At 42.7% G+C, this 27,469-nt stretch overlaps 1 protein-coding gene and 1 pseudogene across 1 annotated transcript; both read right to left on the bottom strand.

Moving 5' to 3' along the window:
• Positions 1–27,469, bottom strand: part of LOC139471349 (metabotropic glutamate receptor 8-like) — a 183,775-nt pseudogene that overhangs the window by 110,648 nt on the left and 45,658 nt on the right.
• Positions 3,846–5,442, bottom strand: LOC139471347 (beta-1,3-galactosyltransferase 1-like). Its single transcript, XM_071253667.1, has one exon. It carries the CDS (start codon positions 5,150–5,152, stop codon positions 4,109–4,111), a length of 1,044 nt encoding a protein of 347 aa, XP_071109768.1. The 5' UTR covers positions 5,153–5,442; the 3' UTR covers positions 3,846–4,108.

The raw sequence follows: 27,469 nt of genomic DNA on the forward strand, positions 1-27,469 counted from the left end.
CGTTAGAGATGACAGTTCGCCTGTCAAGGCGAAACCATGCAGTCATAACATCACATCAAGATATCCTATTAGAGTTATAATGCCCTTGGCTAAAGTCGTTTGTGGAACTGGCCCTGCTTCTTACGAACATACCACCTACACTGCCCCGTCAACTTACCTTAGGAACATTTCCACATGGGTGAGCGCGTCCTGCCAATGATCAAACCTACATTTTAAACCTGGTTGCTAATCTGATCACTTACAAAAGCAAGATTTCCAGGATATCATAAATGGAATTCAAGATTGCTAAAGCATCGCAGCCACAGCCTACACGTAACCCAAACACATCGAATACTTTGAATAAAGCTACTCAATTACGTGTTATGAGGATAGTTTGTTCACGGGTAACAGGTCAGTGTGATCAGGCCCAGGTCAACATGGGATAGGCATGCACTAAAGACGGTGGTTAATATGCAGAGACACGTATAGGTATGCGTCCCACATGTTACAATATAATTGCCAAACCACCTCCGAGAAGCACATCGATCATATGTCAACATAAGCTGTTGCATATACGACTGGCGACTCGCAGGTGTACATGAGTGTGTAATGCTGATGTTTACAAATGTTGGAATCCGTTGGAATATTCACAAAATCAATACACATTCGTGCAACTATTATTGAATAAATCCTATTAAAAAATAGGATCTTGATCCTTTCTGCAAATGAAAAGGATAAAGGAAACACACAAGCTGTCAGACATTACAACCTAGGAAGCGCTGCCTAGTCAAACCCACCAAGAACATTTCGGAGAATGTGAATACTACCCAACACTGCAGCCTTTGGCATTACCCAGATCGTCTCAAGGGCTGTATTCCTGGTAGCAAACCCGGGTGCTCTCCCAATGTCAGTCAACAGATTGGGAGGTACCAAACCTAAGGCACCGAGAACAATAGGGAGTCGGACAACTTGGTACTTGATGCAAGCGGGACATTTCGAAAGCGATCGCGAGGTCAGCATATTTGCCATGTTTTTCCTGAATCTTGTCAATCACATTAGTGTCAAATGGGACAGAAAATTCAATAATAAAAATGATTTAATTGGATTTATGAAAAAGGACAAGATCAGGTTTGTTGCTGTATACGGGCCTATTCCCCCAAAAATTGTATTCAACATTTTCCATGACGCCCTCTACATATTCTGGGTCGTACCATGGATGGACCTCTGCGTCAAACCCACAAGAACGGCGAAGACGGTAAGAATGTCGCTTAAGATACTGTGTTTGTGCCAAAGTTGAGAATCCACTGAAAATGTGTTGAACAGTCTCATTAATTTCGTTGCACAATCTACATTTCATATTTACATTTTGATCCAAAATCACACTTTGACGGTTTCGAGTGGGAAGTGGCTGGTCCTGAGCAGCAAACAGAAAGCCTTCTGTTTCAATTTACATAGCGGGTTCCCATTATAGCTGAATGTATGGTCTAACTAACCAAAGAAGTGTTTTGTCTGTTGTTCAATTTAGAAAGCTTAAAGCAATGGAAGTAAATCTTGCTTGTTTTAACCATCTGGGGTCTTGAATGTGTTATCATAATAAGTTGTCATACCTCTATCACAATCGTGTACAAAGGTCAAGGTGAGCTCAACATGAGAGTCCAAGAGGACAATAAAGCGCTTAGCCTATAACATTTAACATTACATCACTATTCAATTTCCTTACAGCTATGCATATGTCCTTGAGATGCACTCAAGAGATTAATGAAAAGAAATACACTTTGAAAGGCAATTTTGAAAATCTTTTGATATGAAAAGAAACTATGCACACACATTGAATGCGCCGTGAAAACGACATTGGCAATTATACAACAAGGTATTAACATTTGATTTTAGTTTTTAATTTCTTCATTAAGCATGGAAAGGTATAATCCTGGTCAGGTTGTGCTAATGGCATGACGTCAACTAGAAGGTGGAGATGGACATTGCTGCCAGGAAAAGTGAGCAATAAATTTGGAAGTCATTATTATCAGGGTGTCAATTCTTTACATTAACAGTCGACTCACCACACGTGAAGATGTCTAAGAAATGAAAACTTGAAGTACACATGCATCCCCCCCCCCCCCCCCCCCCCCCCCCATGGCAGTGATAAATCAAACAGAGAGGTCATATTAACACCATACGAAAATCTATCGTCCAGATATGTTGATAGCTGGATGAGTTCACATGGTCGTTGTTAATACAGGACAATGTCAGTGTCAATCAAACATCCTCTTTCAATTATTTTTAGTTTATGAAATCAACATATATAAGTAGGACTATCCTTTGGTCTCTTCTTAGGCTTTATTAGTTATTAAGATAAACATGATTTTTCTTTTCATCTGTAGTCTTCAAAAATGAATTTGATGACAGTTTATCCTGTAAGAACCTTGATGGATAGAGCATGGAAAATGCGGACAAGATTTTTGCCATTCGACTTGACCTTGTATTCTGATACAACTTATTCAAATACTGTTCAGTTGTTTTACGGATATAAATCTAGCGATGACTTATCATACAGAGACGATATGTTATTTTCACACAAGGTTTGCAATAGTTATACACCTACACCTCCAATAATGTGAAAAATAAATAATAGCGACAAACCCTTTACAGATCCGTGAGAAATCTCTGCCAAAAACAGAGCCGATTGTCCGATTCCCATTATATATGAGCATGCGTTTATGAATCACAAAAAGTTGAGTGTATCCTCCTGCCCCATCGATGGCACCGTCGCAAACACATGCAAAGGCAAGTCTATTGTTCATCTACAAAAATCACGGGAACATGTGGTGGAAGTCAAAACAGTGAATTGCATCGGACATCATTAATGTCACCGATGTGCCAAATATGGAAATATCCTTCACAAGTCGATCATAGAACCTTTTGAAAGCTGTACTGAGACCCTGAATTGTAAATAGTTTGGATTGTTTAATACTTTGGTCTTACTTTGCGTACATATATAGCTCTGCTATAGCGTTGTGTACTTAAGAATTGACCTTCACTTTGTGTGAGTTCATTGGAGTATGAACCTTCACGGAGTGAGGGCCAAACTGTATGAACGTCGTTCAATGGAAAAGCCGTATATCGTGTAAACTTCAAATTAAAAAATTACATATATTTATCTTATTCTTACACATATCCTTATCCTTAACACACATTTGTCCCAGCAACATGACACCCTATAACGTTTTACGGGTTACGCCCCGGGGAAGAATAGGTCTTCTGCAACCCATTCTTGCCATAAAACCCATGCTTCTCGTACGAGGCGACTAACGGATCGCTGACTTGGTTGGTGCATGTCATCTTATCCCAATTGCGTGGATCGATGCTCATGATGCGACACTGTTAAACACCGTTCAATCCCACATTGGCTGCACCAAGGTATACATATAGGACACACGTATACCTTCACTTCCACTATCGACAACCATCCGGGGTAGAATAGGTCTTCAGCAACCCATTCTTGCGGTAAAAGGCAAAATTTGCTTGGCGACTAACGGGATCAGGTGGTCAGGCTCACTGACATAGTTGATGCATGTCATTGTATCCCAATTGCGTGGATCAATGCTCATGAAATCAATTACATTGTCGATTATTTACAAACCGCCGTCATATAGCTGAAATATTGCTGAATGAGGCGTGTTACAGCTTAGACATGTGATGCCTTCATATGGTTAGCTGGAACAACATGCACCCAATACAAGTTTAGATGATCTTTCAATAACCCGGATCTGTTGGCTAACTACAAGTGTGTATGAGAGTAATAGAGCACACTCAAGTGACGTTTACACCATTTAATGATATACCTTTAACATCATCTGTGCAAATGGACATCTGGAGTGAGTGAGTATGGTTTTACGCCGCCTTAAGCAATACTTCAAGAATATCACGGCGGGGAATTCCAGAAACGGGCTTCACATGTTGTACCTACCCATGATGTGAATCGAACCTGGACCGCGTGACGAGCGACCGCATTAACTGCTCGGCTACCCCGTTTTGAATTCTGGACATTCAGGTATATATATATATACGATTAAGTCAATGGACCTGAATAGACATATATATATATTCATAATAAGACATGATTTGTAAGTCAAGACAATTGTCCACGGTTACGCAATAGCAGTTTCCAGTAATAGTCCTTGTATCTGTTTCTGTCTTCAAATACAAACAGTTCACAACCCGGACGTCCTAGACATTTGACCCTATCTGGGAATTTCCGGTCATAGCTGTAGTACGTTTCCTGAGGTCGCAGGCCGATGTAGGTGACGTTGTCCAGCCGTGACGGGAGTTGCCCGGACAGGTAGACATCATCCACCCACAACATCGGAGAGATGAAGAGCGACTTGTACAGAAGAGGAATGAGATCTCCGGTCAGGACGACCACAAAGCCACTGCAGTACCTCCAGGGGTAAACCTTGTACCCCTTCAAAATGTCCCAGCTTACAGCATCCCTTCTCGTCCTTCTTATTGACATGTAATTCTTGGACCACACATTGCAAAGTATGTGACGTCTTTTGTTCTGGTATTTTGGCAAATATCTTTCCAGGAATCTGAATGTGTCCATTACAGTATCGTCATCAATCTTGATAACAAATTTAACATTAAGACAGAAGCCAACCATCCACTGTAAACCAAGAGAAAATTTATAGGTCAGGTTGTGATAGGTATCCATAAAATCTCCTTGAATTATATCTCCATGTACAGCGTTTTCCTTCTCAATTAATTCATTTGATTGGTTATAAGTATTTAAACCTAACAAAAACACCGACTTAACTGTGTGCTGTGGGAAATAGGTCTGATTTAAGAACGTTTGTCGCATTACTTGTCTCTGTTCGGTTTTATACCAGGCAGAATGCACCACGAACAACACCGTCACCTCCTTATTGGAATGACACACATCCGGGTTATTTAGGATATACTTCATATGTCCAAATGAGGGGTACACCGACCTGTTATAGTGCCTTCGGTGTGTAGCGTTGCTGATCAGATGATGGAGTGTCACGTGATGTATTCTTCTCGGGTGTAGCTCCTTATATGGTATTTTCAGGACGAAATAGAGAAGATGTATGCACCCTAGACACATCAACACTGCAAACACACGTATTGTGGCCCTTTGTGAAATTATAGTTGTCATCTTCGGACTTTGACGTTCGACCAGAGAAGACTGTCCACAACTGTGTCATCGTTCAGGCAGTAATAACGGTGTCAGAATATTGTTTCATCTCCCCCACATAAGTTGGTGCAAAGTCAAAATGTCTGCGAGAACCCTCCGTGTGGCAACCATAAGGAACAATCAACACGTGATTTTACATGATAGGTCCCTTCTTTTCCAAGGCATCCATTTGTCGCCACGTTGTGATTAGTATGCGCTCACAGTGTTTTCATATTGCAGAGAATAGTTTTAGAGTGGAAGCTCTGCTACCATCTGCCGTGAGACATTGATTTAAGTTCGACCGGTGGCTTCAAGCTGCACGGAGTTTATTGCGCAGGTCTGGTCCACCTACAGGACACTTGGTGTCATCAGGGTAGGATGTTTCTGCGGATAAGCCAACCTGATTAATCTCCGGCCTTGACGTTTTGTGTTTACGTGAACTGGGTCGTTGTTTCTGTAGGTTGGCTGAAGTCCCCAAGTTTCATCATAAGCATTTATCAGTATTGCTAATCAGCTTCAAAAGAGTTATGCGGCATTAAAACTGCACCACCCCCCCCCCCCAACACACACACACACACACTATGTGGCAAAATGAACATATTTCCTACACGTTCTTCTTTACATATAAGACGAAACACTTGTACACAGCAATGCAAAATTGACATATCGATTTTAGTTTCAACAAAATCAGTCAATCGATTCTCTGGTTTGTTTACGGGGCGCAGCTGTGTGACATGAGAACTGCTGGTGGACGTCAGAAAAGAAACACATACTTTAACATGCATCAAGCCCTTTTTCGCGACTCTGTTGTGAGTCCCCATAACACTTTAAAGAAGAAGACAGTGATATTTACTTGGCCATGATTTGATACCTCATGGTAACCTTTGATTCCGATCAGCGGTCCAAGGATTAACACGCTTTCTTTCGCTGTGCAGAGTTGCGTCCCTTGGGCACGCTAGAAATCTATGATTGTGGGTTCGAATCCCGGTTCGTCCTGATCCATTCTAGGTTTGTCAGTATCATACCCGTGCTCATGGGTTTCACCAAAGAGGTAAACGTTTGAGACCTGCATCACTTCGGGATTTCTCCCACATCAAGCTGACACGATTTGATATAACTGGAATCCTTTTAAAAGTGGCATTAACCCCAACCCACTCGCTCATTATTGCACCATATATGGTGCACGGCTTTGTTTCCTACGATCTTCGTGGCCATGTTTCCTAAAATCTTCGTTTTCCAGCACGAACTTGAATTATTACAACCTTTAGTTAATGGTCAGTCGACTGGCAAACAGTCCCATCAGACCCTTGATTAAAGCTGTTTTCCCATCTTACAAGCAACATACTGGCATAACAAGGATCAAAGCTAGAGATAACCATGGGACGGACAAGCTGTTGTTTATCACAACTTCCAACATCTCAAGTGTTAGCTCAATAACAGTAGTTTTGCTATGATTACAAACACGGCCATTGATTTTCACTTGATGTAGGAGATAGCATGACATGGCATGTGGCACAGCTTGTATGACAAGCGCGGCCTTGAGGTGTACACATGTGGCTGGTAATTAAAGTGTTTGTGCGAGTGTGTGTGTGTGTGTGTGTGTGTGAGAGAGAGAGAGAGAGAGAGAGAGAGAGAGAGAGAGAGGGGGGGGGGGGCTTGATGAGGAAGACAATTTCGAAAACAGAGAGATAGAGTGAGTGAGTGAGTATGGTTTTACGCCGATTTTAGCAATATTCCAGCAATATCACGGCGGGTGACACCAGACATGGGCTTCACACATTGTACCTATGTCGGGAATCGAACCCGTGACGAGAGAACGCTTTAACCACTGGGCTACCCGACCGCCCCAGAGAGATAGAAGGAGAGGTAGAGAGTGAGAGAAATAGAGATGTACATAGAGAGAGAGGGAGTGAGAGAGAGCGAGAGAGAGAAAAAGAGAGAGAGAGAGAGAGAGAGAGAGAGAGAGAGAGAGAGAGAGAGAGAGAGAGAGAGAGAGAGAGAGAGAGAGAGAGAGAGAGAGATAGGGGCTTGATGAGGAAGACAATCCGAAAACAGAGAGATAGAGTGAGTGAGTGAGTATGGTTTTACGCCGATTTTAGCAATATTCCAGCAATATCACGGCGGGTGACACCAGACATGGGCTTCACACATTGTCGGGAATCGAACCCGTGACGAGAGAACGCTTTAACCACTGGGCTACCCGACCGCCCCAGAGAGATAGAAGGAGAGGTAGAGAGTGAGAGAAATAGAGATGTACATAGAGAGAGAGGGAGTGAGAGAGAGCGAGAGAGAGAAAGAGAGAGAGAGAGAGAGAGAGAGAGAGAGAGAGAGAGAGGAGAGAGAGAGAGAGAGAGAGAGAGGTGTCATGGAGTCAGTGAAACCTGCACCGTTCCGAACGACGGCAGGAGGCAGTGTATCACAAAGCTGGAGGATATAGTGTATCTTACTTGTGGTATACGGAAGAGCTTCAGTAAGTTGGCGACTTGGATAGATGTGACACTAGATGGCGCTGCTATCACACCGGAAATAATCCGTACGTCGTTTTCCGGGTTGGAACCATCTTTACACTTGTATGAAGACCCACCAATATTGGCTATAGATCCTGAAACAAAACACAAATATAACTTGTGAGGCTCGAGATATGGCCCATTAACTGCAAGGTCTATGGTACGACAAAGACACGTAACAAGACTAAGGGATATGCTATGGACAATTGGTATATAGACTGAGGTGCATGCAAGCAGTTTCGATCGAGCGAATCATTTAGAGCAGTATATATCTGATCAATGTGTCTCGAAATCAAACATAAACGGACAGTTCCGAATGGACTTTTGTAGAGGTCGCGGTATTTTATCGTGTTGAATTTTCTGAGCCCATGACGTCCAAAAGGGTGTACTATCGAGGTGATATTTGTGTTCCCTTTGGTTTTCTAATGTTAAGATATCACCTTCCGAGTTGATGTGCTAAAGAAATAAGCCGAATCGTATAATAATTGACTAATGATGACAAAAACCCATGAATTCTTCATTTAGATTTGGAGGTCAAAGTTCGAGAGGGATTCTCGAAAGGAGTCGTATTCGAGTACAAGGTCTGTAATGATATTGTCGGTCTATTCATCCCGAGGACAAGGTCTTGTTGAAATGATATTGTCGGTCTATTCATCCCGAGGACAAGGTCTTGTTGTAATGATATTGTCGGTCTAATCATCCCGAGGACAAGGTCAGGTTGCAATGATATTGTCGGTCTATTCATCCCGAGGACAAGGTCTTGTTGTAACTATATTGTCGGTCTATTCATCCCGAGGACAAGGTCTTGTTGTAATGATATTGTCGGTCTATTCATCCCGAGGACAAGGTCTTGTTGAAATGATATTGTCGGTCTATTCATCCCGAGGACAAGATCTTGTTGTAATGATATTGTCGGTCTAATCATCCCGAGGACAAGGTCAGGTTGCAATGATATTGTCGGTCTATTCATCCCGAGGACAAGGTCTTGTTGTAATGATATTGTCGGTCTATTCATCCCGAGGACAAGATCTTGTTGTAATGATATTGTCGGTCTATTCATCCCGAGGACTAGGTCTGGTTGTAATGATATTGTCGGTCTATTCATCCCGAGTACAAGGTCAGGTTGCAATGATATTATCGTTTTATCCATCCCGAGTACAAGGTCTAATTGTAGTGATATTGATGTTCTATTCATCCGGAATAGAAGCCTGGTTGTCTAAGATTTTGTATCGAGATTAGATATTTTCCGCTACAGCTGTCTTTATTTGATACCAGGACCCAGGACCAGTGTAATTTTTGTTGCAGGTAATTTCGTTTTTTATCAACAGTCTGAAGTATAATTCTTGAATTTTGGGGTACAATATTTGTTTTGAGATAAAACTCCAGCCCCTCCCGCCCCGAATATCAACTGGACGATCCCTTTTTAACGACACTGCCTGCTCCAATAGCTAAGTTATTAAGAAGCCCGTTCTGCCAACTGCTGGACATCGGACGTGACCAGCACCGCCGCACTGGCCAAATATAGCCAGGACACTGGCGTCTGAGGACGTCTACCGAGACCAGTACGTTAACTAGGTCATGGGATTTAATTAAACCAGATTCTAGCGAAGGAGGTCTGGTCGTGAGTAGCATCCTTACAACGTGGACTGATATAGGTCAGATGAGGCAGCAGGCAGATTATTACCCCCCACCCTCGACGTTGTCAATGGGGTTGTGCATGCCGGTGTAGTTGGCGCAAATTTATTCCTTAAAAGGTCACTCTAGAGTGATTTCGTCTGAGTTTTGTTTCAGTCTATAGTGTTTCAGGACACAGGTCACTCCCCTCCGTTAGACCCAACACACTCACTCCAGGCTCAGGTCACTCCCCTCTACGAGACCCAAAACACTCACTCCAGGCTCAGAGCACTCCCCTCTACTAGGCCCAAAACACTCACTCCAGGCTCAGAACACTCCCCTCTACTAGGCCCAAAACACTCACTCCAGGCTCAGAGCACTCCCCTCTACTAGACCCAACACACTCTCTCAAGGCTCAGGTCACTCCCCTCTACTAGACCCAAAACACTCACTCCAGGCTCAGAGCACTCCCCTCTACTAGACCCAACACACTCACTCAAGGCTCAGATCACTCCCCTCTACTAGACCCAACAAACTCTCTCCAGGCTCAGGTCACTCCCCTCTACTAGGCCCAAAACACTCACTCCAGGCTCAGGTCACTCCCCTCTACTAGACCCAACACACTCACTCCAGGCTCAGGTCACTCCCCTCTACAAGACCCTACACACTCACTCCAGGCTCAGAGCACTCCCCTCTACAAGACCCAAAACACTCACTCCAGGCTCAGGTCACTCCCCTCTACAAGACCCAACACACTCACTCAAGGCTCAGGTCACTCCCCTCTACAAGACCCAAAACACTCACTCCAGGCTCAGGTCACTCCCCTCTACTAGACCCAAAACACTCACTCCAGGTTCAGGTCCCTCCCCTCTACTAGACCCAACACACTCACTCAAGGCTCAGGTCACTCCCCTCTACTAGGCCCAAAACACTCACTCCAGGCTCAGAGCACTCCCCTCTACAAGACCCAACACACTCACTCCAGGCTCAGAGCACTCCCCTCTACTAGACCCAACACACTCACTCCAGGCTCAGGTCACTCCCCTCTACTAGACCCAACACACTCACTCCAGGCTCAGGTCACTCCCCTCTACTAGACCCAACACATTCACTCAAGGCTCAGAGCACTCCCCTCTACTAGACCCAAAACACTCACTCCAGGCTCAGAGCACTCCCCTCTACAAGGCCCAACACACTCACTCCAGGCTCAGGTCACTCCCCTCTACTAGACCCAACACGCTCACTCCAGGCTCAGAGCACTCCCCTCTACAAGACCCAAAACACTCACTCCAGGCTCAGAACACTCCCCTCTACTAGACCCAACACGCTCACTCCGGGCTCAGGCCACTCCCCTCTACTAGACCCAAAACACTCACTCAAGGCTCAGGTCACTCCCCTCTACTAGACCCAACACACTCACTCAAGGCTCAGGTCACTCCCCGCTGGGCTCAAATCAATCCCATTCATTTTAACATTATTCTACATCTCCGTTCCACAAAGCGATCATAGCGCTACGAGTGTCTACGCTAAAGCATAGGAGATACGATTATCTTAGTGCTACAGTTATCGTAAGGGTATGTTAAGGCATGGTACATATACGATCATCTTAGCGCTACAACTTTAGTAAGTTAGGTATGGGAGTTATGATGCTACAATACTTCATGAATGCACTTTTGTACTGACAGGTACTGAGTTGAGTGTCTAAGTGATATGCTCAAATTTCACATGAATCAATTCGACATTTTAAATAGTCGTCTAAGTCCCAGTCGTCTAAGGCGCCGCAATTCGTTGTGCAGAGTTGCGTCCCTTGGGCACGCCAGAAACCTATGATTGTGGGTTCGAATCCCGGTTCGCCTCGATTATGTTTCTAGATTTGTCAGCACCATATCCGTGCTCGTTGGTTTCACCGAAGTGGTGAAACGTCTAAGACCTGCATCACGTCGGGCGTTCCTCCCACATTAAGCTGACACGCCGTGATATGACTGGAATACTGTTAAAAGCGGCGTTAAACCCAACTCACTCTCTCACTCACAATATGATATTGACTTTGTGTTACAGAGCATGTATACAACATATAATCAAATTCGATTGATGAAGAGACAAATTATCGTGTACATTAGCTTTTTTATGCCAAGGTTTTGACTCACTCACGACAACTAATGGTGCCCTCTTTAAGGTGTCTTGCAAAGGTAATTTGTGTTTTGTGGATACGTATATGAATAGGTATTAGCACAGCTAGCTGTTTGCCATGGGAACTACCATGTTTGTGTCACTACCTTCGCCGTGTAACCACACTTCAGGCACCAATCTAATGTCGATTTATCCCCCAAAGCCTTACGGCACAGGGGCAGGTGGACAATTACCTCATTTTGCGCTCGATTCTTGCTGTTAACGTATCGGACTGGTGGGGAGAATGGAAATTACAGCATCATCACTAATTCCCGGGCATTTCCACTACAAAGAGAATTCTTCCCCCATCGTAATGATGATGTGAAAACAATTGCACATTTCCTTTGATCTTAAACAGACACACAGGGACGTCACGATTCCAGACAGCGGCTATTGCGATCTGTAGTTTACTTTCTGTCAACACTCGTGTGAAGGGGGCTAGAGGGTGTTTATTTGTTTGTTGTTTAACTCCGCACTCCGAAATATTCCATGTATCTGACGGCGGTCTGTAAATAATCGAGTACTGACCAGACAGTCCAGGGATTGACATCATGAGCATCGACCCACGCAATTGGGATGACATGCATCAACATAGTCAGAGAGCCTGACCGACCGATCCCGTTAGTCGCCTCTTACGACAAGCATAGTCGCCTTTTACGGCAAGCATGGGTTGCTGAAGACCTATTCTACCCCGGATCTTCACAGGTCGGCTAGAGAAGGAGAAAATGTTCTTTCAAACTGCAGTCAGCACTGGTCTCTATCATGGCCGTCTGTAATTAATTTGAGATGGACAAACCAGTGGTTGATATCATGAGCAAACGCATAATCAGCCGGGGGATCCGCTGTGGTACCGGAAAACGTCGGCGTAAAGGTAAGTACTTGTGTGCAGTATTGTCCCGTTGTGAAGTGACGAGCTTGGGTCATAGAGTACATTTGGGGTGGGGTGGGACGATGCGTGTTTTGGGCGGGTGGGGTTTGGGCGGGAGTTGTGTGGGACGGTGCGTGTTTAGAGCGGGCAGGGTTGGGCAGAACTAGTTTGCGGGTGGGTGTTTGAAGGGTGTGGAGGCTGCTTGATGAGTAGGAAATACTATTACATCATGTCAAATGAAGCACGTCTATATCTACATGTATATATATATATGTTTTATGTTTACATTTTGTCGTTGTTATCTAATCCTTAAACACAGCCTGTAAATATTCGAGTCTAGACCAAACAACCCCGTGGTTTTAATACAGTAAACTACGGTTATAACGAACACGCTTATAACGAACTGACGGATATATCGAACTTACTTTTTGGTCCCGACTATTTGCTGTAGTTATGCTGTATATATGCTTATAACGAACTACGGTTATAACGAACTAAAATTAGTAGTCCCTTTGAGTTCGTTATAACCGTACTTTACTGTAATGAGCAACTGCCCACGATGTCGGGAACTAGGCAGTCAACCTAGCCAACAGCTCAATCCATTTCGTCGTTTCATAAAACAAGAATATGGTATGTGCAACTTATTCTAACCTGTAAGTGTACGATTGGTACTAACATAAGATAACACTTTATAATTCCGAAGGAAGTTTGGTTACATGAGCACAAGGTCTCAACATATTGATAAGCACACATCCAAATAAATATATACGTAATTATCATAAAATGTGGCACTCGTGAATAACATAAGATAACCTTTTTAAAATCCCGAAGGAAATTTGGATAAATGAGCACTAGGTCCAAGCATATTGATAAACACGCATACAAATAAATGTAAACATAATTGATGACATTAAATGTGGCACTAGCGAATAACATACAAAAAAATGTAAACATAATTGATGACATTAAATGTGGCACAAGCGAATACCATACAAATAAATGTAAACATAATTGATGACATTAAATGTGGCACTAGCGAATAACATACACATAAATGTAAACATAATTGATGACATTAAATGTGGCACTAGCTAATAACATACAAATAAATGTAAACATAATTGATGACATTAAATGTGGCAATAAAAACTCAACAATTGTTTGTCATCACCAGGCAAGATAGCTATCGATCTATCCAACATTGGATTTCTTTCAAACAGTAATTAACAACAATGATATACAAATTCATTGCTCGCCATTTGCTGGTTATGTCATTTCCCACTCTAACAGTCTAGCTTCCCATTTATCTGCGTGAACCTACTTCTCCGTTCCTCGATGCTTTACTGACACAGATTGTCATGACAAAAGTTTTTGGTAACAAAATCCAATTATTACCGACTCTGATGGTACTGGGGATGCTTAATGTATTTTCGCAGCTTCAAGGGGCAATTTAATTTCCATGACCAGATCCACAAGACGGTGCAAGTGGCCAAATCTGTGGATTAGAGCCCGGATGTGTGGTATTATCAGGGTGTCCGCTGGCGGTATAAACAGCCTTAAAGATCTGGCGGTATACAGAACCATATCGAGAAGTAGACTGTCGTATATACAGCCTTACAGATACCCAGGTGCGTCTTTAGCATCTCCTGTGGTATGACGAGCAATATTGGCGAGGCAGAACGTAATAACCGTGGTTGTAGAATTAGCCATATCGAGTTTTCAAACTCTCTGTGGTTTCTAAAACTTGAAATATACTCTTTGTCGATTTATATCCTGTTTTCAGGTCCAGATGAACTGAAAAACATGTACATACTGTGAATATTGCAGTGCCCAAACTCTGTATCGTGTAACATATAACGGTACATTTATTATTGAACACGCCCACCGGTAAAGACAGACAAAGAAGGACAATTAGCTTCCACTGTAATGCGGTCGTCACATCGGCTGTTTCAATCAGAGATGGTTATTTTATCAGAATCGAGTAATTTCCAAATTCACTGTAGAATGGAAGAGAAGCACGCCATCGGGACAGGATGTGTAGTCAGTCATGTGACACGTTGGAACCATCCAATACTCTTTAATAATTTACCCTTTAATAAAGCACGGAACCTAAGTATTCTACAGGGACATTTACAGGAGCAGCGAACTTGTTTGATGTCTTTATACATATGTCCTTACATTACACATGTAATCTTTGAGGCTTTGCGCTGCAACTTTCTATAAACATATCAAGGTGTCAACTGATTGCTTTTCGTGTAATAGTAGGTTGATCATGTTTGTGTTGGTTTGTGCTTGGAGCTGCGTATAGAGGAGTGTTACACTGAGCTGTGTTGAGCTGTGCTGTTCTGTGCTGTTTATGCTGTGCTGTGCTGTTTATGCTGTGCTGTGCTGTTTTATGCTGTGCTGTGCTGTTTATGCTGTGCTGTGCTGAGTTGATCTGTGCTGTGCTGTGCTGTGTTGAACTGAGCTGTGCTGTTTTATGCTGTGCGGTGCTGAGCTGTGCTGTTTAATGCTTTTCTGTGCTGTGCTGAGCTGTGCTGTGCTGTGCTATGCTGTGCTGGATTAAGGTGACCAGAATCCACGATTCGTCCTCACAATGGCCTTTAGATGTTTTATGCTTTTCTGTGCTCTGCTTTTCTGTGCTGTGCTGTGCTATGCTATGCTATGCTATGCTATGCTATGCTATGCTATGCTATGCTATGCTATGCTATGCTATGCTGTGCTGTGCTGTGCTGTGCTCAGCATAGCTCGATTAAGGTGGCCAGAATCCCCGATTCGTCCTGACAATGGCCTTTAGATGTTAACACAGAACCAATGCCCGCGGGTTTAACCAAAGCGCTGAATGTCAGTGTCACTATGTCCTCAGATCTCACATCAGGAGGCACCCGCTGATGCCACTCCACCACCAAAACCCCCACTCGTTCACACAGAGACTTTAAGTATTAATGAGTGAAGGTGAAGTACTATTTCAGATAGCGTCTTCCCTGCCAAGGTGCTGGTAATGATGTCTATAACACGCTTTCCCCCTTAACCTGATTTGCGCAGAACTTGGGATGTAATGCAAACATTTAATCACTTCGTAATACAATTCCTCACTTAACACTGAATCCATTGTTATTCAGAAATTACTTACGCACGTTTACACACGCGCCCCTACTTAATCGGGTCGAGGCTCTGAAAAGGAAGGAAGTGACGAAACTAGTCTCTTGTGTGGCTACGATGGTATTACCCACTTTCCCCTCCTGACATGTTGAGGTCTGTAGTTGGGTTTAATTGCCCTTAAACGCCCTATAACCTATTTTCCTACACTAACATGTTGACGCTGATCGTTAGGGATGGCCATTTGAATTTATGATTTAGTTGGGGAGACATGATGGGGTGGGGTGGGGTGGGAGTATTTGTGGAGGGGTGGGGAGGAAGGGGAGGGGACACCTAGTGACCTGGAGAGCAATATAAGTACATGTTCGCCCGCTCCTTCAAGGGGGACACATATAATTGACTTAAGGAACGGAACGTATATTTTTCTTCAATTCTGCATGTCCAGTGACACATTTTCCTTCAGGTGTAAACTGAGGCCAGCTGTTTTCCCTAAAACCTCCCTCAAAGAACATCAGATGATCGGCCCCATAGGTTATTTTGGCTATGATACGCCTATAATACACTTTTCTTTTTTAACGTGTTGACTCAAATAGTTCCTCGCTTAAACTGGCTTTACAAAGCACTGAAGGCGCGTTCGTTTTCAAACGTGTTGACTTTTAGAGTTAGTTTAAATTGATATCAATGCGCGCAATAAGCCACTCTCCTTTTCCATAGCTTGGTTACTAGGAAACCTTTTAATTTCTATTTATGATGCCTATAAGTTGGCAGTATATGCGCATCTTTGCATCTCTTCAAACCGTCTTGGTTCAATTCACAACACTACACTGTTGACTGCTGTGTGATGAGGCCGCGACATGTATAACCTACTTCTCCATGCCCGCTGGATTTGACTTGTAAATCTACTATTTCAACGGCGACGTAATCCGCCTACAGTCAGGTTGGAGTCTGCTTGTTGAACAGTTGGTAATGCCGCCCGTTACTGTGGTTCACGAACAGCACTACTGCGCTCCCCTTTAAGCCAAGAAAGGGCAGTGGAATTTACAAGATGAAGCTGTTGACAAACTAAACTTGAGCTGGGAATTCCATACAGTATTTCTGCCACGCAAGGTGTTATCGATGCTGTCGGGATCGTAATCGATGCTGCTGTACCGACGTCGTTTTTAATTATTAAAATAGTCTGTTAAGTAGTTGAGACAATAACGACATTATTACTAATATGTGTTGCCTCAAAAGTTGTATAATGTAGACACCAAAGGCTGGAGTTTCTGGAACAGTGCTCGACATAAAGGGAAAGTTGACAGTTGGAAATTTAAAGTCATCGGTCTTGTCATCTTGTCATACAGTCGTGTCATACAGACTTGCAATGTAGTCTTGTCATAGTCTTGCCATACAGTCGTGTCATACAGTCGTGTCATACAGTTTTGCCATACAGTCTTGCCACACAATCGTGTCATACAGTTTTGCCATACAGTCTTGCCACACAATCGTGTCATACAGTTTTGCCATAGTCTTGCCACACAATCGTGTCATACAGTCGTGTCATACAGTTTTGCCATACAGTCTTGCCACACAATGGCGTCATACAGTCGTGTCATACAGTTTTGCCATACAGTCTTGCAAAACAATCGTGTCATACAGTCTTGTCATACAGTTTTGCCATACATTCACAGTCTTATCATCTTGTCACACAGTTTTGTTATACTGTCTTTGCATACATTCATACAGTCTTGTCATACACTCGCGTCATACAGACTTGCTATGCAGTCTTATCATAGTCTTGCCATACAGCCGTGTCATACAGTCGTGCCATACAGTTTTGCCACATCTTGTCTTGTCATCTTGTGATACAGTTTTGTTATACAGTCTTGGCGTACATTCATACAGTCTTGTCATATAGTCTTGTCATCTTGCCATACAGTCGTGTGACGCAGTCTTGCCAAACAGTCTTGTCATACAGTCGTGTCATACAGTCTTGTCATTCAGTTTTGCAATACAGTTTGCCATACAGTTTTGTCATACATTCTCGCCATACAGTCTTGCCATACAGTCTTGTCATACAGTTTTGTCATACAGTGTTGCCATACAGTCTTGCCATACAGTCTTGTGGATATTGGTTTGCCATATCTATATGCATATTCCTAAATATGACTCAGATTCAGGTGGGTGAACCGGTGGAAGGGAGTTGCCTATTTGACTATTATTGAACGATATTAGATCATTTGTATACCTGAATCGTAAGTTAAACTTCTTGGCCAAATTTCTGTGAATGTGACATTGTGCAACAGTGTTAATCGTTTTATTCCAGAAACTTAAGGAAAAATCAATATTGTTTCTGACTGATCTGTCTTATTTTGGAACTGGAAAACCTTTCAGAATATAACATTTCAGGAGTGTGTTTGTTTGTTGTTTTACGCCGCCCTCAGCTAAACTACTTTATCAGTTTTCGTTTCTTAATGAGTGAGTGAGTGAGTGAGTGAGTTAAAATTTTACATCGCATCGGCAATATTGCAGCCATATCGCGATCCTTTCTTAATACAATACAATACAATACAATACAATACAATACAATACAATATTATGTTAGACCTCGAATATAAAAGGCCCGTGAAGATCCGGGGTAGAATAGGTCTTCAGCAACCCATGCTTGCCGAAAAAGGCGACTATTCTTGTCGTAAAACGATCCCAATTGCGTGGGACGATGCTCATGATATCAATCACAGAATTGTCTGGTCCAGACTCGATTATTTACAGACCGCCGTCATATAGCTGGAATATTGCGGCGTTAAAAAGTGAAGTAATTGTCACCATAACATTGCATGTGGGCATGTTCCGCCAATGTCAAACTCGGTGTCAGCGCTTCACTAGAGCACCATACACTGCATGTTGTGTACCTTCGTGTGGGTGGTGGGTATCACTGAATGAAAACATATTGTACACTTGTGGGCGGTAGAGTAACCTAATGGATAGTCCTTAACTTTGACAATACACCGGCTAGAATGTAGGTGAGAATAGGAACAGAAATGAAATTTATAAACCCAAAACATTCTTGTAAAAAAGGAACACTCTATTTAAAGTCAGTTATAGCTCACTCGTTTTTGGTACGCCAAGTGGTGACTCGTTCGCACGTCACATTTACCCCATGGGACCATACAATGGTACAATGTATGAAGTCTTTCTTGATGTGTCTCTCCACAATGACATAACTGGAATATGACTTAACGATGAATAAAGTTCTGCTCACGCACTGATGATCGCATGTCTTTCTTGTAACACTTTAAAAATTCTAACGTATGTTTTGCATGCATACTGTCTTTCCTGTAAAGCAATGCTGTTGCATTTGGATAAACTTTTTTTAAGTCAGCCATCACCTTTACAATATAAAGAGTTCAGCGCAATATCAATAATTGAGCAGATGTGCAGAATTGTGTTTTACTTCCTTGAATAGAAATCAATACACCGACTACATGTTAATTGAAATTTCCCTAAATGATTCTAAATTGTCCCTGTTCTTTGGAGACCATTCAAGCAATCTCAATTAAGAGTGCAGGTAAAAACATGCTTCTAATGGACATGGGGTGAACAAAGAATAGTTGCATCCTTGAAAATATGACACACAGGTAAAAAACGCATAAAATGAATTTTATATTGATTCATCACGGCGCCATAAGAGGTGCACGAAGCCTGCCAATGCCCCAAAGGTCTCTGAAAGTCACGAGTTGAGCATGAAGTCTTAGATATGTGCATACAACACAACCGGAAGTCCAGTTCACCGAATTTGCAACAAGCCACGTGAAACACGTTTTCAGATTAAAGACGTACAAATATAATTTCAGAAACATGGAACTTTGTTTTGCTTTTTGTTTGTTGCTTTAGTTTAATTCATCTCTTCTGAAGAATCATCTTTACTAAAATGCAGGGACGTTATTGTTGTCGCTACGTTTTTCTTCCTTGGAATATTGATACAAAACGAATCTACTGCAGTATGCTCAGGATTTAAGTACCCGAAGACCGTAAGCTTAACCCTGTCATTATCGTTGGGGCCAACTACTGATGACCTGAGACACCTACTATCAAACGTGGAAACAGTATCCGGGAAAAGGAGGTTTGCGTTTTGTGATCGTTTGATGTGATGCCATTTTGTTGAAAATATGTCATGGTGTTAGGTATTACCTTGATTCATAGTGTACACAATCACCTACAAAATGCATGACTGTTTGATATATTTCAAAATGGGCGCCGCGTATGGTGTCGGCCTGGGGGAGCCTTATTTCAGTTCCTACTCGCGCCGGAGAAGCGGAAAGGTAGATTTGGCATGCTAGTGCAGAGGGAACGACAAACCAAATACTGCAATCAAATCACCATTACTGATCATAAATGCGCCGAGAAACATGGGGAGAAAACAGGTATAATAACTTTAACTGACAGGGATATATCATAATATAATATATAAATTTAGAACAACAAAGATTTAATTTCAATTACTAGCTACAAAATAAACCTGGCGACCAGCGGACCTCTAGCTCTAAACAATAATCAAAGCTACTTAGTATTCTTCTATTAACTCTGTTTTCACACACATAAATTTTGAATTTATTAAATTTTTAATAGTCTAGATTTCAAACTTGCAGCCCACAATGAAGCAGGTAATATGTTTCCTCCGAGTTTGGAGGGAGGATGTTTGTGATACTCCACTCAGGGCATCTGCCGTCGAGTACCAAAGAAAGGACAAGCCACTGAGTACAAGGAGACCGACGAAGTACAGAAGCTTGTTCGACGCGCAGCATCCATTCGACAAAGAGGATGAAGCGTGGCTCGAGGCCATCCCCGACAGCCCTGCAGGTCTCGGGTCCTCCCTTCCTGGACTATGCAGCTACTTCCGGGTTCCAGGAAACCAGTTCTCCTCTTAGCTTTTGAATGACTTCGGTAACACCAACCACCACCAACAATGTTTGTATTACAATGTCAACATGCTTCCCTGGAAGAGTCCTACTGACCTTCCTTGAGGTGATCAGTCATTGCAGCGTGACTTGTCAAACAACGTTCGCCATCCAACAGACGTGAAGAAACGGGGTAGAATAGGTCTTCAGTAAAAGGCGACTATGCTTGTCGTAAAAGGCGAGTAACGGGATCGGGTGGTCAGACTCGCTGACTTGGTTGATGCATGTCATCGATCCCAATTGCGTGGATCGATGCTCGTGATATCAACCATTGGATTGTCTGGTCCAGACTCGATTATTTACAGACCGCCGTCATATAGCTGGAATATTGCTGAGTGCGGCGTTACAAACTGTAAATAATCGAGTCTGAACCAGACGATCAAGTGATTGACATCACGAGCATCGATCCACGCAATTGGAATACGATGACATGCATCAACCAAGTCAGCGAGAAGACCACCCGATCCCAACCAACCAACGCCATCCAACGTGCAGGCGGACACTGGTCACCTCCTATACGAAAGAGGAAATATCGCCAAATCGACACCGGACTCCAGACTCTTAAGGATGGTCTCATATACGCTCTCGTGGGTGACATTCAATAAACAGATTACGTTTCAGAACATCTCCATACATAGTAAACAGTCTGAGTTGTGTTGAATAACAGCGACAAAACCCTTTCCATATTCATAAGAAATCTCCTCCAAAAGCAGAGCCGATTGTACGATTCCGACTGTATCATGAGCATGTGTTCATGAATCTCAATCAAATAGTGATGATACAAGGTCTTCGAGAAAAAGGTGAGAGTATCCTGCCCAACCGGTCGCACCCGTCACAAACACATTCAAAAGCAAGTCAATTGTTCACCTGCAAAACACTGGTACGAATAAAAGGAATAGTATCGACATCATTTTTGTCACTGATGAGTCAAATTAGAAAATGTCCCCAACATGTTTACCATAAAATGTTTTGAAAGCTCAACTTCATCTTTGAATGTTTGACCTCAATAAAACTTCTGAGCAAGAGTCGTGGAAGAAAGAGCATGCTCGATTGAACCTAAAAAATTGTGAAATGTAAACACCAAAGGCTACATCTGCGGACATAGTGCTCCACTTGAAGGGAAAGTTGACATTTGGAAAGTTGGATTGGTACCCCCCAATCTGTTGACTGACAATGGGGGAGTACCTGGGTTTGCTGCTCGAGACAGCGCTTCTGACAGTCTGGGGTAATGCAGAAAGTTGCAGTCTTCACATTCTCCGAAACGTTCTTGGTGGGTTTGACCAGGCAGCGCTTCCTGGGAGAAGTCCCATTCACTGTCTGGGCTGCGTGTAGAGGGGGCAGGGGCCCTGAGCTGATGATGACCTAACCAGCCCGACTGTGCCAAGATCACCCGATCCCTCTTTGCTGCATTTATATCATTTTGATCAGTATTTTAATAATATTGAGCTCTTAAGGGTTACATATGCTGATAAAAACGAATAAGGGAACAATGAAAAATAGAGCGAAATAATCTTTACTGTCGGTACATTTGAAATATCGCGCATACAAATTAAACATGTCAGAATCAAATGTTGAGATGTGTTTGTGTCGCTATGTCGCTATATTCAGTAGACAGTAGACAACAGCATATCGTTGTACTGTGTCTAGAACTAAGTGTTCCCTTATTAATTTCCTTCAGCATATGTTCCTTCCACGTTATTTCCTGCTTCGTCACCAACAAACGGCGTTAATGTTCTCCATCCGGGCAACATACCGCAACACAAACATATCGCATTCCAAGGTTACAGCTGTTGGTCGGTGATAATGGCTGTCATTCATTAAACATGTCGCTGTTCCTTCCAAATTGTCAGTGATTGACGTGGGGGTTTCAATGGTCACATCCTTAGCGTGATCATGGCCCTAATAATCACACGGTGCAGATCAGACATGTAGATCTAACACAAGACACCCGGTGTTTGCCTGCCATCGTTATACGTCTCGAGTGATGATGTATGTGTCAGTTCATGTTGAGCGTGGTTATATAGTAGATATTGGAGATGAATAGTGAGTGGGTGAGTGAGTGAGCTGTGTTTAACGCCGCTTTAAACAGTATTCCATTCATTCAGCTTAATGTGGGAGGAAAGCCCGAAGTGATGCAGGTCTTAGACGTTTACCACGGGTATGGTGCTGACAAACCTAGAAACATATTCGGGGCGAACAGGGATTCGAACCCACAATCATAGGTTTCTGGCGTGCCCAGGGGACGCAACTATGCACAGCGAATTGCGGCGCCTTAGACGACTGGGCCACGCGTGCCTCCTGGGGCTGAATATAAACTGACGGGTAGAAGAACGTATACATTTGAAAATTGTTTTTCAAAAATATACAAAGGTTATCAAAACGTTACTAAGCTGAAAACAGTCGCCGAAACACTGCAAACGTGAAGCCCAAAATACAACTATGACACCCGTATCACAAATATCACCATCGAATAACTATTTCTTATTTGTATTATTTTTTGGCACCATTTGACATGGTTGCAAAGATATATGTCAAAAATTACATCAATCTCCGAAATGATCTACAATCTACAATTGGTTCCAAGTCCATGGCTACTAAGAAATAAACGACGAGTGGGAGTCGTTTATCGTACAACAAAACACTGCAGGGAGAATACACCTTGTTGTGTTTTATTGTACGATAAACAACGACCACGATTCGTTTATTTCTTATATGAGATATCAACATTACGTACAGTCTCTTTAAGAATGTTATTAAAAAGTACACGCTTTAAACATATTTACACGTATTTAAATAATGATTACTCCCTGAACAGAATCGGACCCGTGAAGATTCCGGGGTAGAATAGGTCTTCAGCAACCCATGCTTGCCGTAAAAGGTGACTATGCTTGTCGTAAAAGGCGACTAACGGGATCGGGTGGTCAGGCTCGCTGACTTGGTTGATGCATGTCATCGATCTCAATTGCGTGGATCGATGCTCATGATGTCAATCACTGGATTGTCTGGTCCGGACTTGATTATTTACAGACCGCCGTCATATAGCTGGAATATTGCTGAGTGCGGCATAAAACAACAAACAAACCAAACCGACCGCGGCAATGAACGGGGCGGTTAAATTTGGTCTTTCCAAAATATTCTCACAATTTCGATTGTCGATTACCAGTACCTTTTCTCCCAATACCGATTGTCATATTTCTCCCACTTTTGGGTGAGATCGTTCGGTCACATCGTTAATCTGCACAGTCCAGCAACATCTGTGGGGAACAACTCCTCAGACACTTCCCTCTCAAAAATAACGTCGTCCAATTTACGACGTCATCAAGTTGCGAGCGCATGTTAGAATTTCCAGAAAAGACGTCATGACAGAACAATGTTTTATCGTGAAATAAACCACGCTTCGTTCTTCATTGTTCTTTGCGATTTATCGTGTAGCTGTCTTATATATTACTATAGCTGTAGGTCATTCACATGGAACTGATGTTGAAGTCTCTCTTTGGTGAAACCGATTTTTTTATCAGCGCAAAACTGGAACTGCACATTGTCGTCGTCAAAAAGTGAGTCGATGGCCACATCACAAGAAATTCGTGCTGAACATACACCCAGGGACAAAAGAGAGTATACCCAGATTGTTTTTTATGTAATTGATCATTGAAAGAACTGTTGTCAAATTTGATCATGTCTATTTAACCATCACTGATTCCTGCAACACTTTTCAATAAGCAGCCTGTGCCACCTTTGTGCAACAATGAATTGATTCACTGAAGACTGGGGTAAGAACTAAATTTGCAACTACATGACCACTACCATGTTTGAAATGTACATGCGTTCCGAAAAACGAAAGATTTTTTTTTCAAAGAGATGTCTGAGAAACCCATCAGCATTTTTTTATAATGCGAATGTTTTTAATTTTTATAATAAATACAGCCACGTAGAAGTATTCTTTGAGTGCTGACTTAGCGCCACTACAGTTAATGTTTTGGATATAATATCGTTGACGCAAGATATTGTGATTGAACGTCAAACATACGATAAAGTCATCTTAAAGGGGTAGTTTCTTTTGCGTCCAGTCTGAGTGTGGATCTGACGTTGAAATGTGCCTGGGATGAACGTTTATTTATATCACGTCATACAACAAGTTTTACACATTGATTCCAATTCCTACCCGTGTAGTCATCAAGGAATATAGTGTAGTTCATCGCTTCATCCCGAGAGATGCAGTTTGAATGAATATAGTATTTTGATTTTACTATTTGTTCCCGTTTTTTCAGGTGATCAATTGGTTGGTTGCTTGGTTTGTTGTTTAACGCCGCACTCAGCAATATTCCAGCTATATGACGGCGGTCGGTAAATAATCGAGTCTGGACCAGACAATCAAGGGATTGATATCATAAGCATCGATACACGCATTTGGGATCGATGACATGCATCAACCAAGTCAGCGAGTCTGACCACCCGATCCCGTAAGTCGCCTCTTACGACAAGCGTAGTCGCCTTTTACGGCAAGCAAGGGTTGCTGAAGACCTATTCTACCCCGGATCGTGAGCAACTGACTTGGATTTTCATGTGTTTGTGATTGTGCCATCGGTGGGTCAGGACACACTCAACTTTTTGAGAGCACCTTATAGACAATGTGATAATGATTCACAGACACATGCTATTCAAAAAGTCGGAATTGAACAATGGACTCTTCTCGTACATAATATAAAGTGACAAAAATATTTCCATTGCTCTACTACAAGCAGAGATTCATCTGACTGGTTGTTGGCAGTTGTCGTACAAATAGGATGCGCTTTGGGCTGGGCCTGACGCATGTTAACCTACATTTCATAATTAACGAAAGTAGTGAGTGAGTATGGTTTTACGCCGCCTTTAGCAATATTCCAGCAATATCACGTTGGGGATCACCAGAAATGGGCTTCACAGATATAGCCATGTCGGGAATCGAACCCGGATCTTCGGCGTGACAAGCGAAAGCTTTAACCACTAGGCTACCCGACCGCCTTAACGAAAGTAAACATTTATGTACGTTTTTGTCTCCAGACTCGTTGGAGTGTGGAGTAGCACAGATTCCCTGTCAAGAGGTGAGCAGTGTATATACATGTATTCACTAACGAATGAGACCGCATCCGTGGTCTAGTGGTAGAACGTCCGCCAGGAGAGCGGAACGTCTGGGGTTCGATCCCCGGCCGCGTCATACAAAAAGACATCCGTTAAAAGATGGTACTTGTTCTTACCCGGTCTGGAGCTCGGCATTAAGGTGCTAAAACAAGGACTGGTCGGCTCGGGGTCAGGATACTGTGTCTGAGTGGAGTATTCATGTTAAACTGCGGCATGGTATCTCAGTGAGCTAGCACTCTAAATCGGCATCAGTCCGGACTAGTACAAGCAGCCACACACACACACGTCGCTATATAAGTGCAATAATCTTGGACGGGACGTTAAACCCCATTTCACCTCACTAATGAATGAGGCCTGGTCCATGACTACATCACGAGACACTCAAGTGGATTAAGAATAATCTCATTGAGATGAAAGTTAATTCTATAACAGTGTACAAGTGGTTTTGATTTTAAAGATCTACTGCACAGTATTAAATACACGTATTGGACGGTGGGGTAGTCTAGGGTTTAAAGCGTTGGCTCGTCACGCCGAAGACCTGGGTTACACGGGTACAATGTGTGAAGCCCGTTTCGTGGTATTGCTGGAGTATTGCTAAAGCGGCGTAAAACCATACTCACTCACTAATACACGTATTTGTAGTCACGATAGTAGACTACAAGTCAGACTCCGTGGCTACTGACGCCGCATGGGTCAAGTCCTAGCTATCCCAGCACCATCTTCCAGATCAGATCTAATTTCTGGAACTGGCGTAGTGTCAGTGTATGCAAACATATAACTCTCACGAAACTACTCCCCAAGTTCAAGCGTTATTGTACAAACATTCATTCAACAATGAAATGAGATCAGTAAAGGTGAAGGTCACATTTCAAATGTCCAGTCGTTAATGAAATCCCTGGCGTGGTATTGATTCGATCCGAACTTGACGTAGGTCATCTCATCTATCGCGTGGTCACTTTCATGCCTCCAACATTGTGGTCAATTGCCATCAGTGTTGTCACTTGTGGTCATCAGCTCCTTTGACCACACTCACATCAGCATCCTTATTAACGCCCCCCACCCCAGCCCCACCCCCATCACCTACAGTACTAGACCCGTGAAGTTCCGGGGTAGAATAGGTCTTCAGCAACCCATGCCTGCCGTAAAAGGCGACTATGCTTGTCGTAAGAGGCGACTTACGGGATCGGGTGATCAGGCTCGCTGACTTGGTTGATACATGTCATCCGTCCCAATTGCGTGGATCGATGCTCATGATATTAATCACTGGATTGTCTTGTCCAGACTCGATTATTTACAGACCGCCGTCATATAGCTGGAATATTGATGCGTGCGGCGTCAAACAACAAACCAACCAACCAACATACAGTATTACTATACACCATGACCAAAGTCCGGTACATATAGTTGCACAACTAATCATATGTGATCAATTTTTATCAAACTGTTTGCCTTTATAATTAGCCTTGTTTTTTCTTTCTCATTTGTTTTCTGAACATTGTGGACAAGCACAATGTGGAAAATGTCATCAGGTGTTGCTGCATTCAATTTTACAGAATTTACTTTTGTTGCCGGGAATCTTAGTCTTACTAGTATTACGCTGAAAGAACCAGGTTTAACTTTTGTCACAAATAAGTACTATGTACACAAAATACAAACAAACGATATACTGAATTACTAAATTGAATTATTGATTCTTGTTGTATGTCATATCATCAATTTTCGAATGAACATGATCCTGAAAGTTCGTTGTCAATAGGTTTTGGGGAAATGGTTTGTGTATTTCAGGAAAATACTTCTTTTTGTTTTTACGAACTCGTAAAATATGGCAATGAACACACTATATTTAGCCCTTAATCTTTCCTACAAAAAAGCCGTGTTTTACTTCCACAACTTCAGAAGTTGCCATGGTTACCGCACTTTCCAGATTAAGAAGGTTTAACTGTATTCATCCGCCGGGATCTGCACCACATTAAGTAACCTTGCAACC

This window comes from Haliotis cracherodii, unplaced genomic scaffold (genome assembly GCF_022045235.1).
Source record: "Haliotis cracherodii isolate W230 unplaced genomic scaffold, xgHalCrac1.p SCAF_22, whole genome shotgun sequence".
In the NCBI taxonomy this organism is placed as follows: domain Eukaryota; kingdom Metazoa; phylum Mollusca; class Gastropoda; order Lepetellida; family Haliotidae; genus Haliotis; species Haliotis cracherodii.

What these genes read in the sequence shown, in the direction of transcription:
- LOC139471347 (XM_071253667.1), bottom strand. Translation starts at nt 5,152, where the DNA reads ATGACAACTATAATTTCACAAAGGGCCACAATACGTGTGTTTGCAGTG.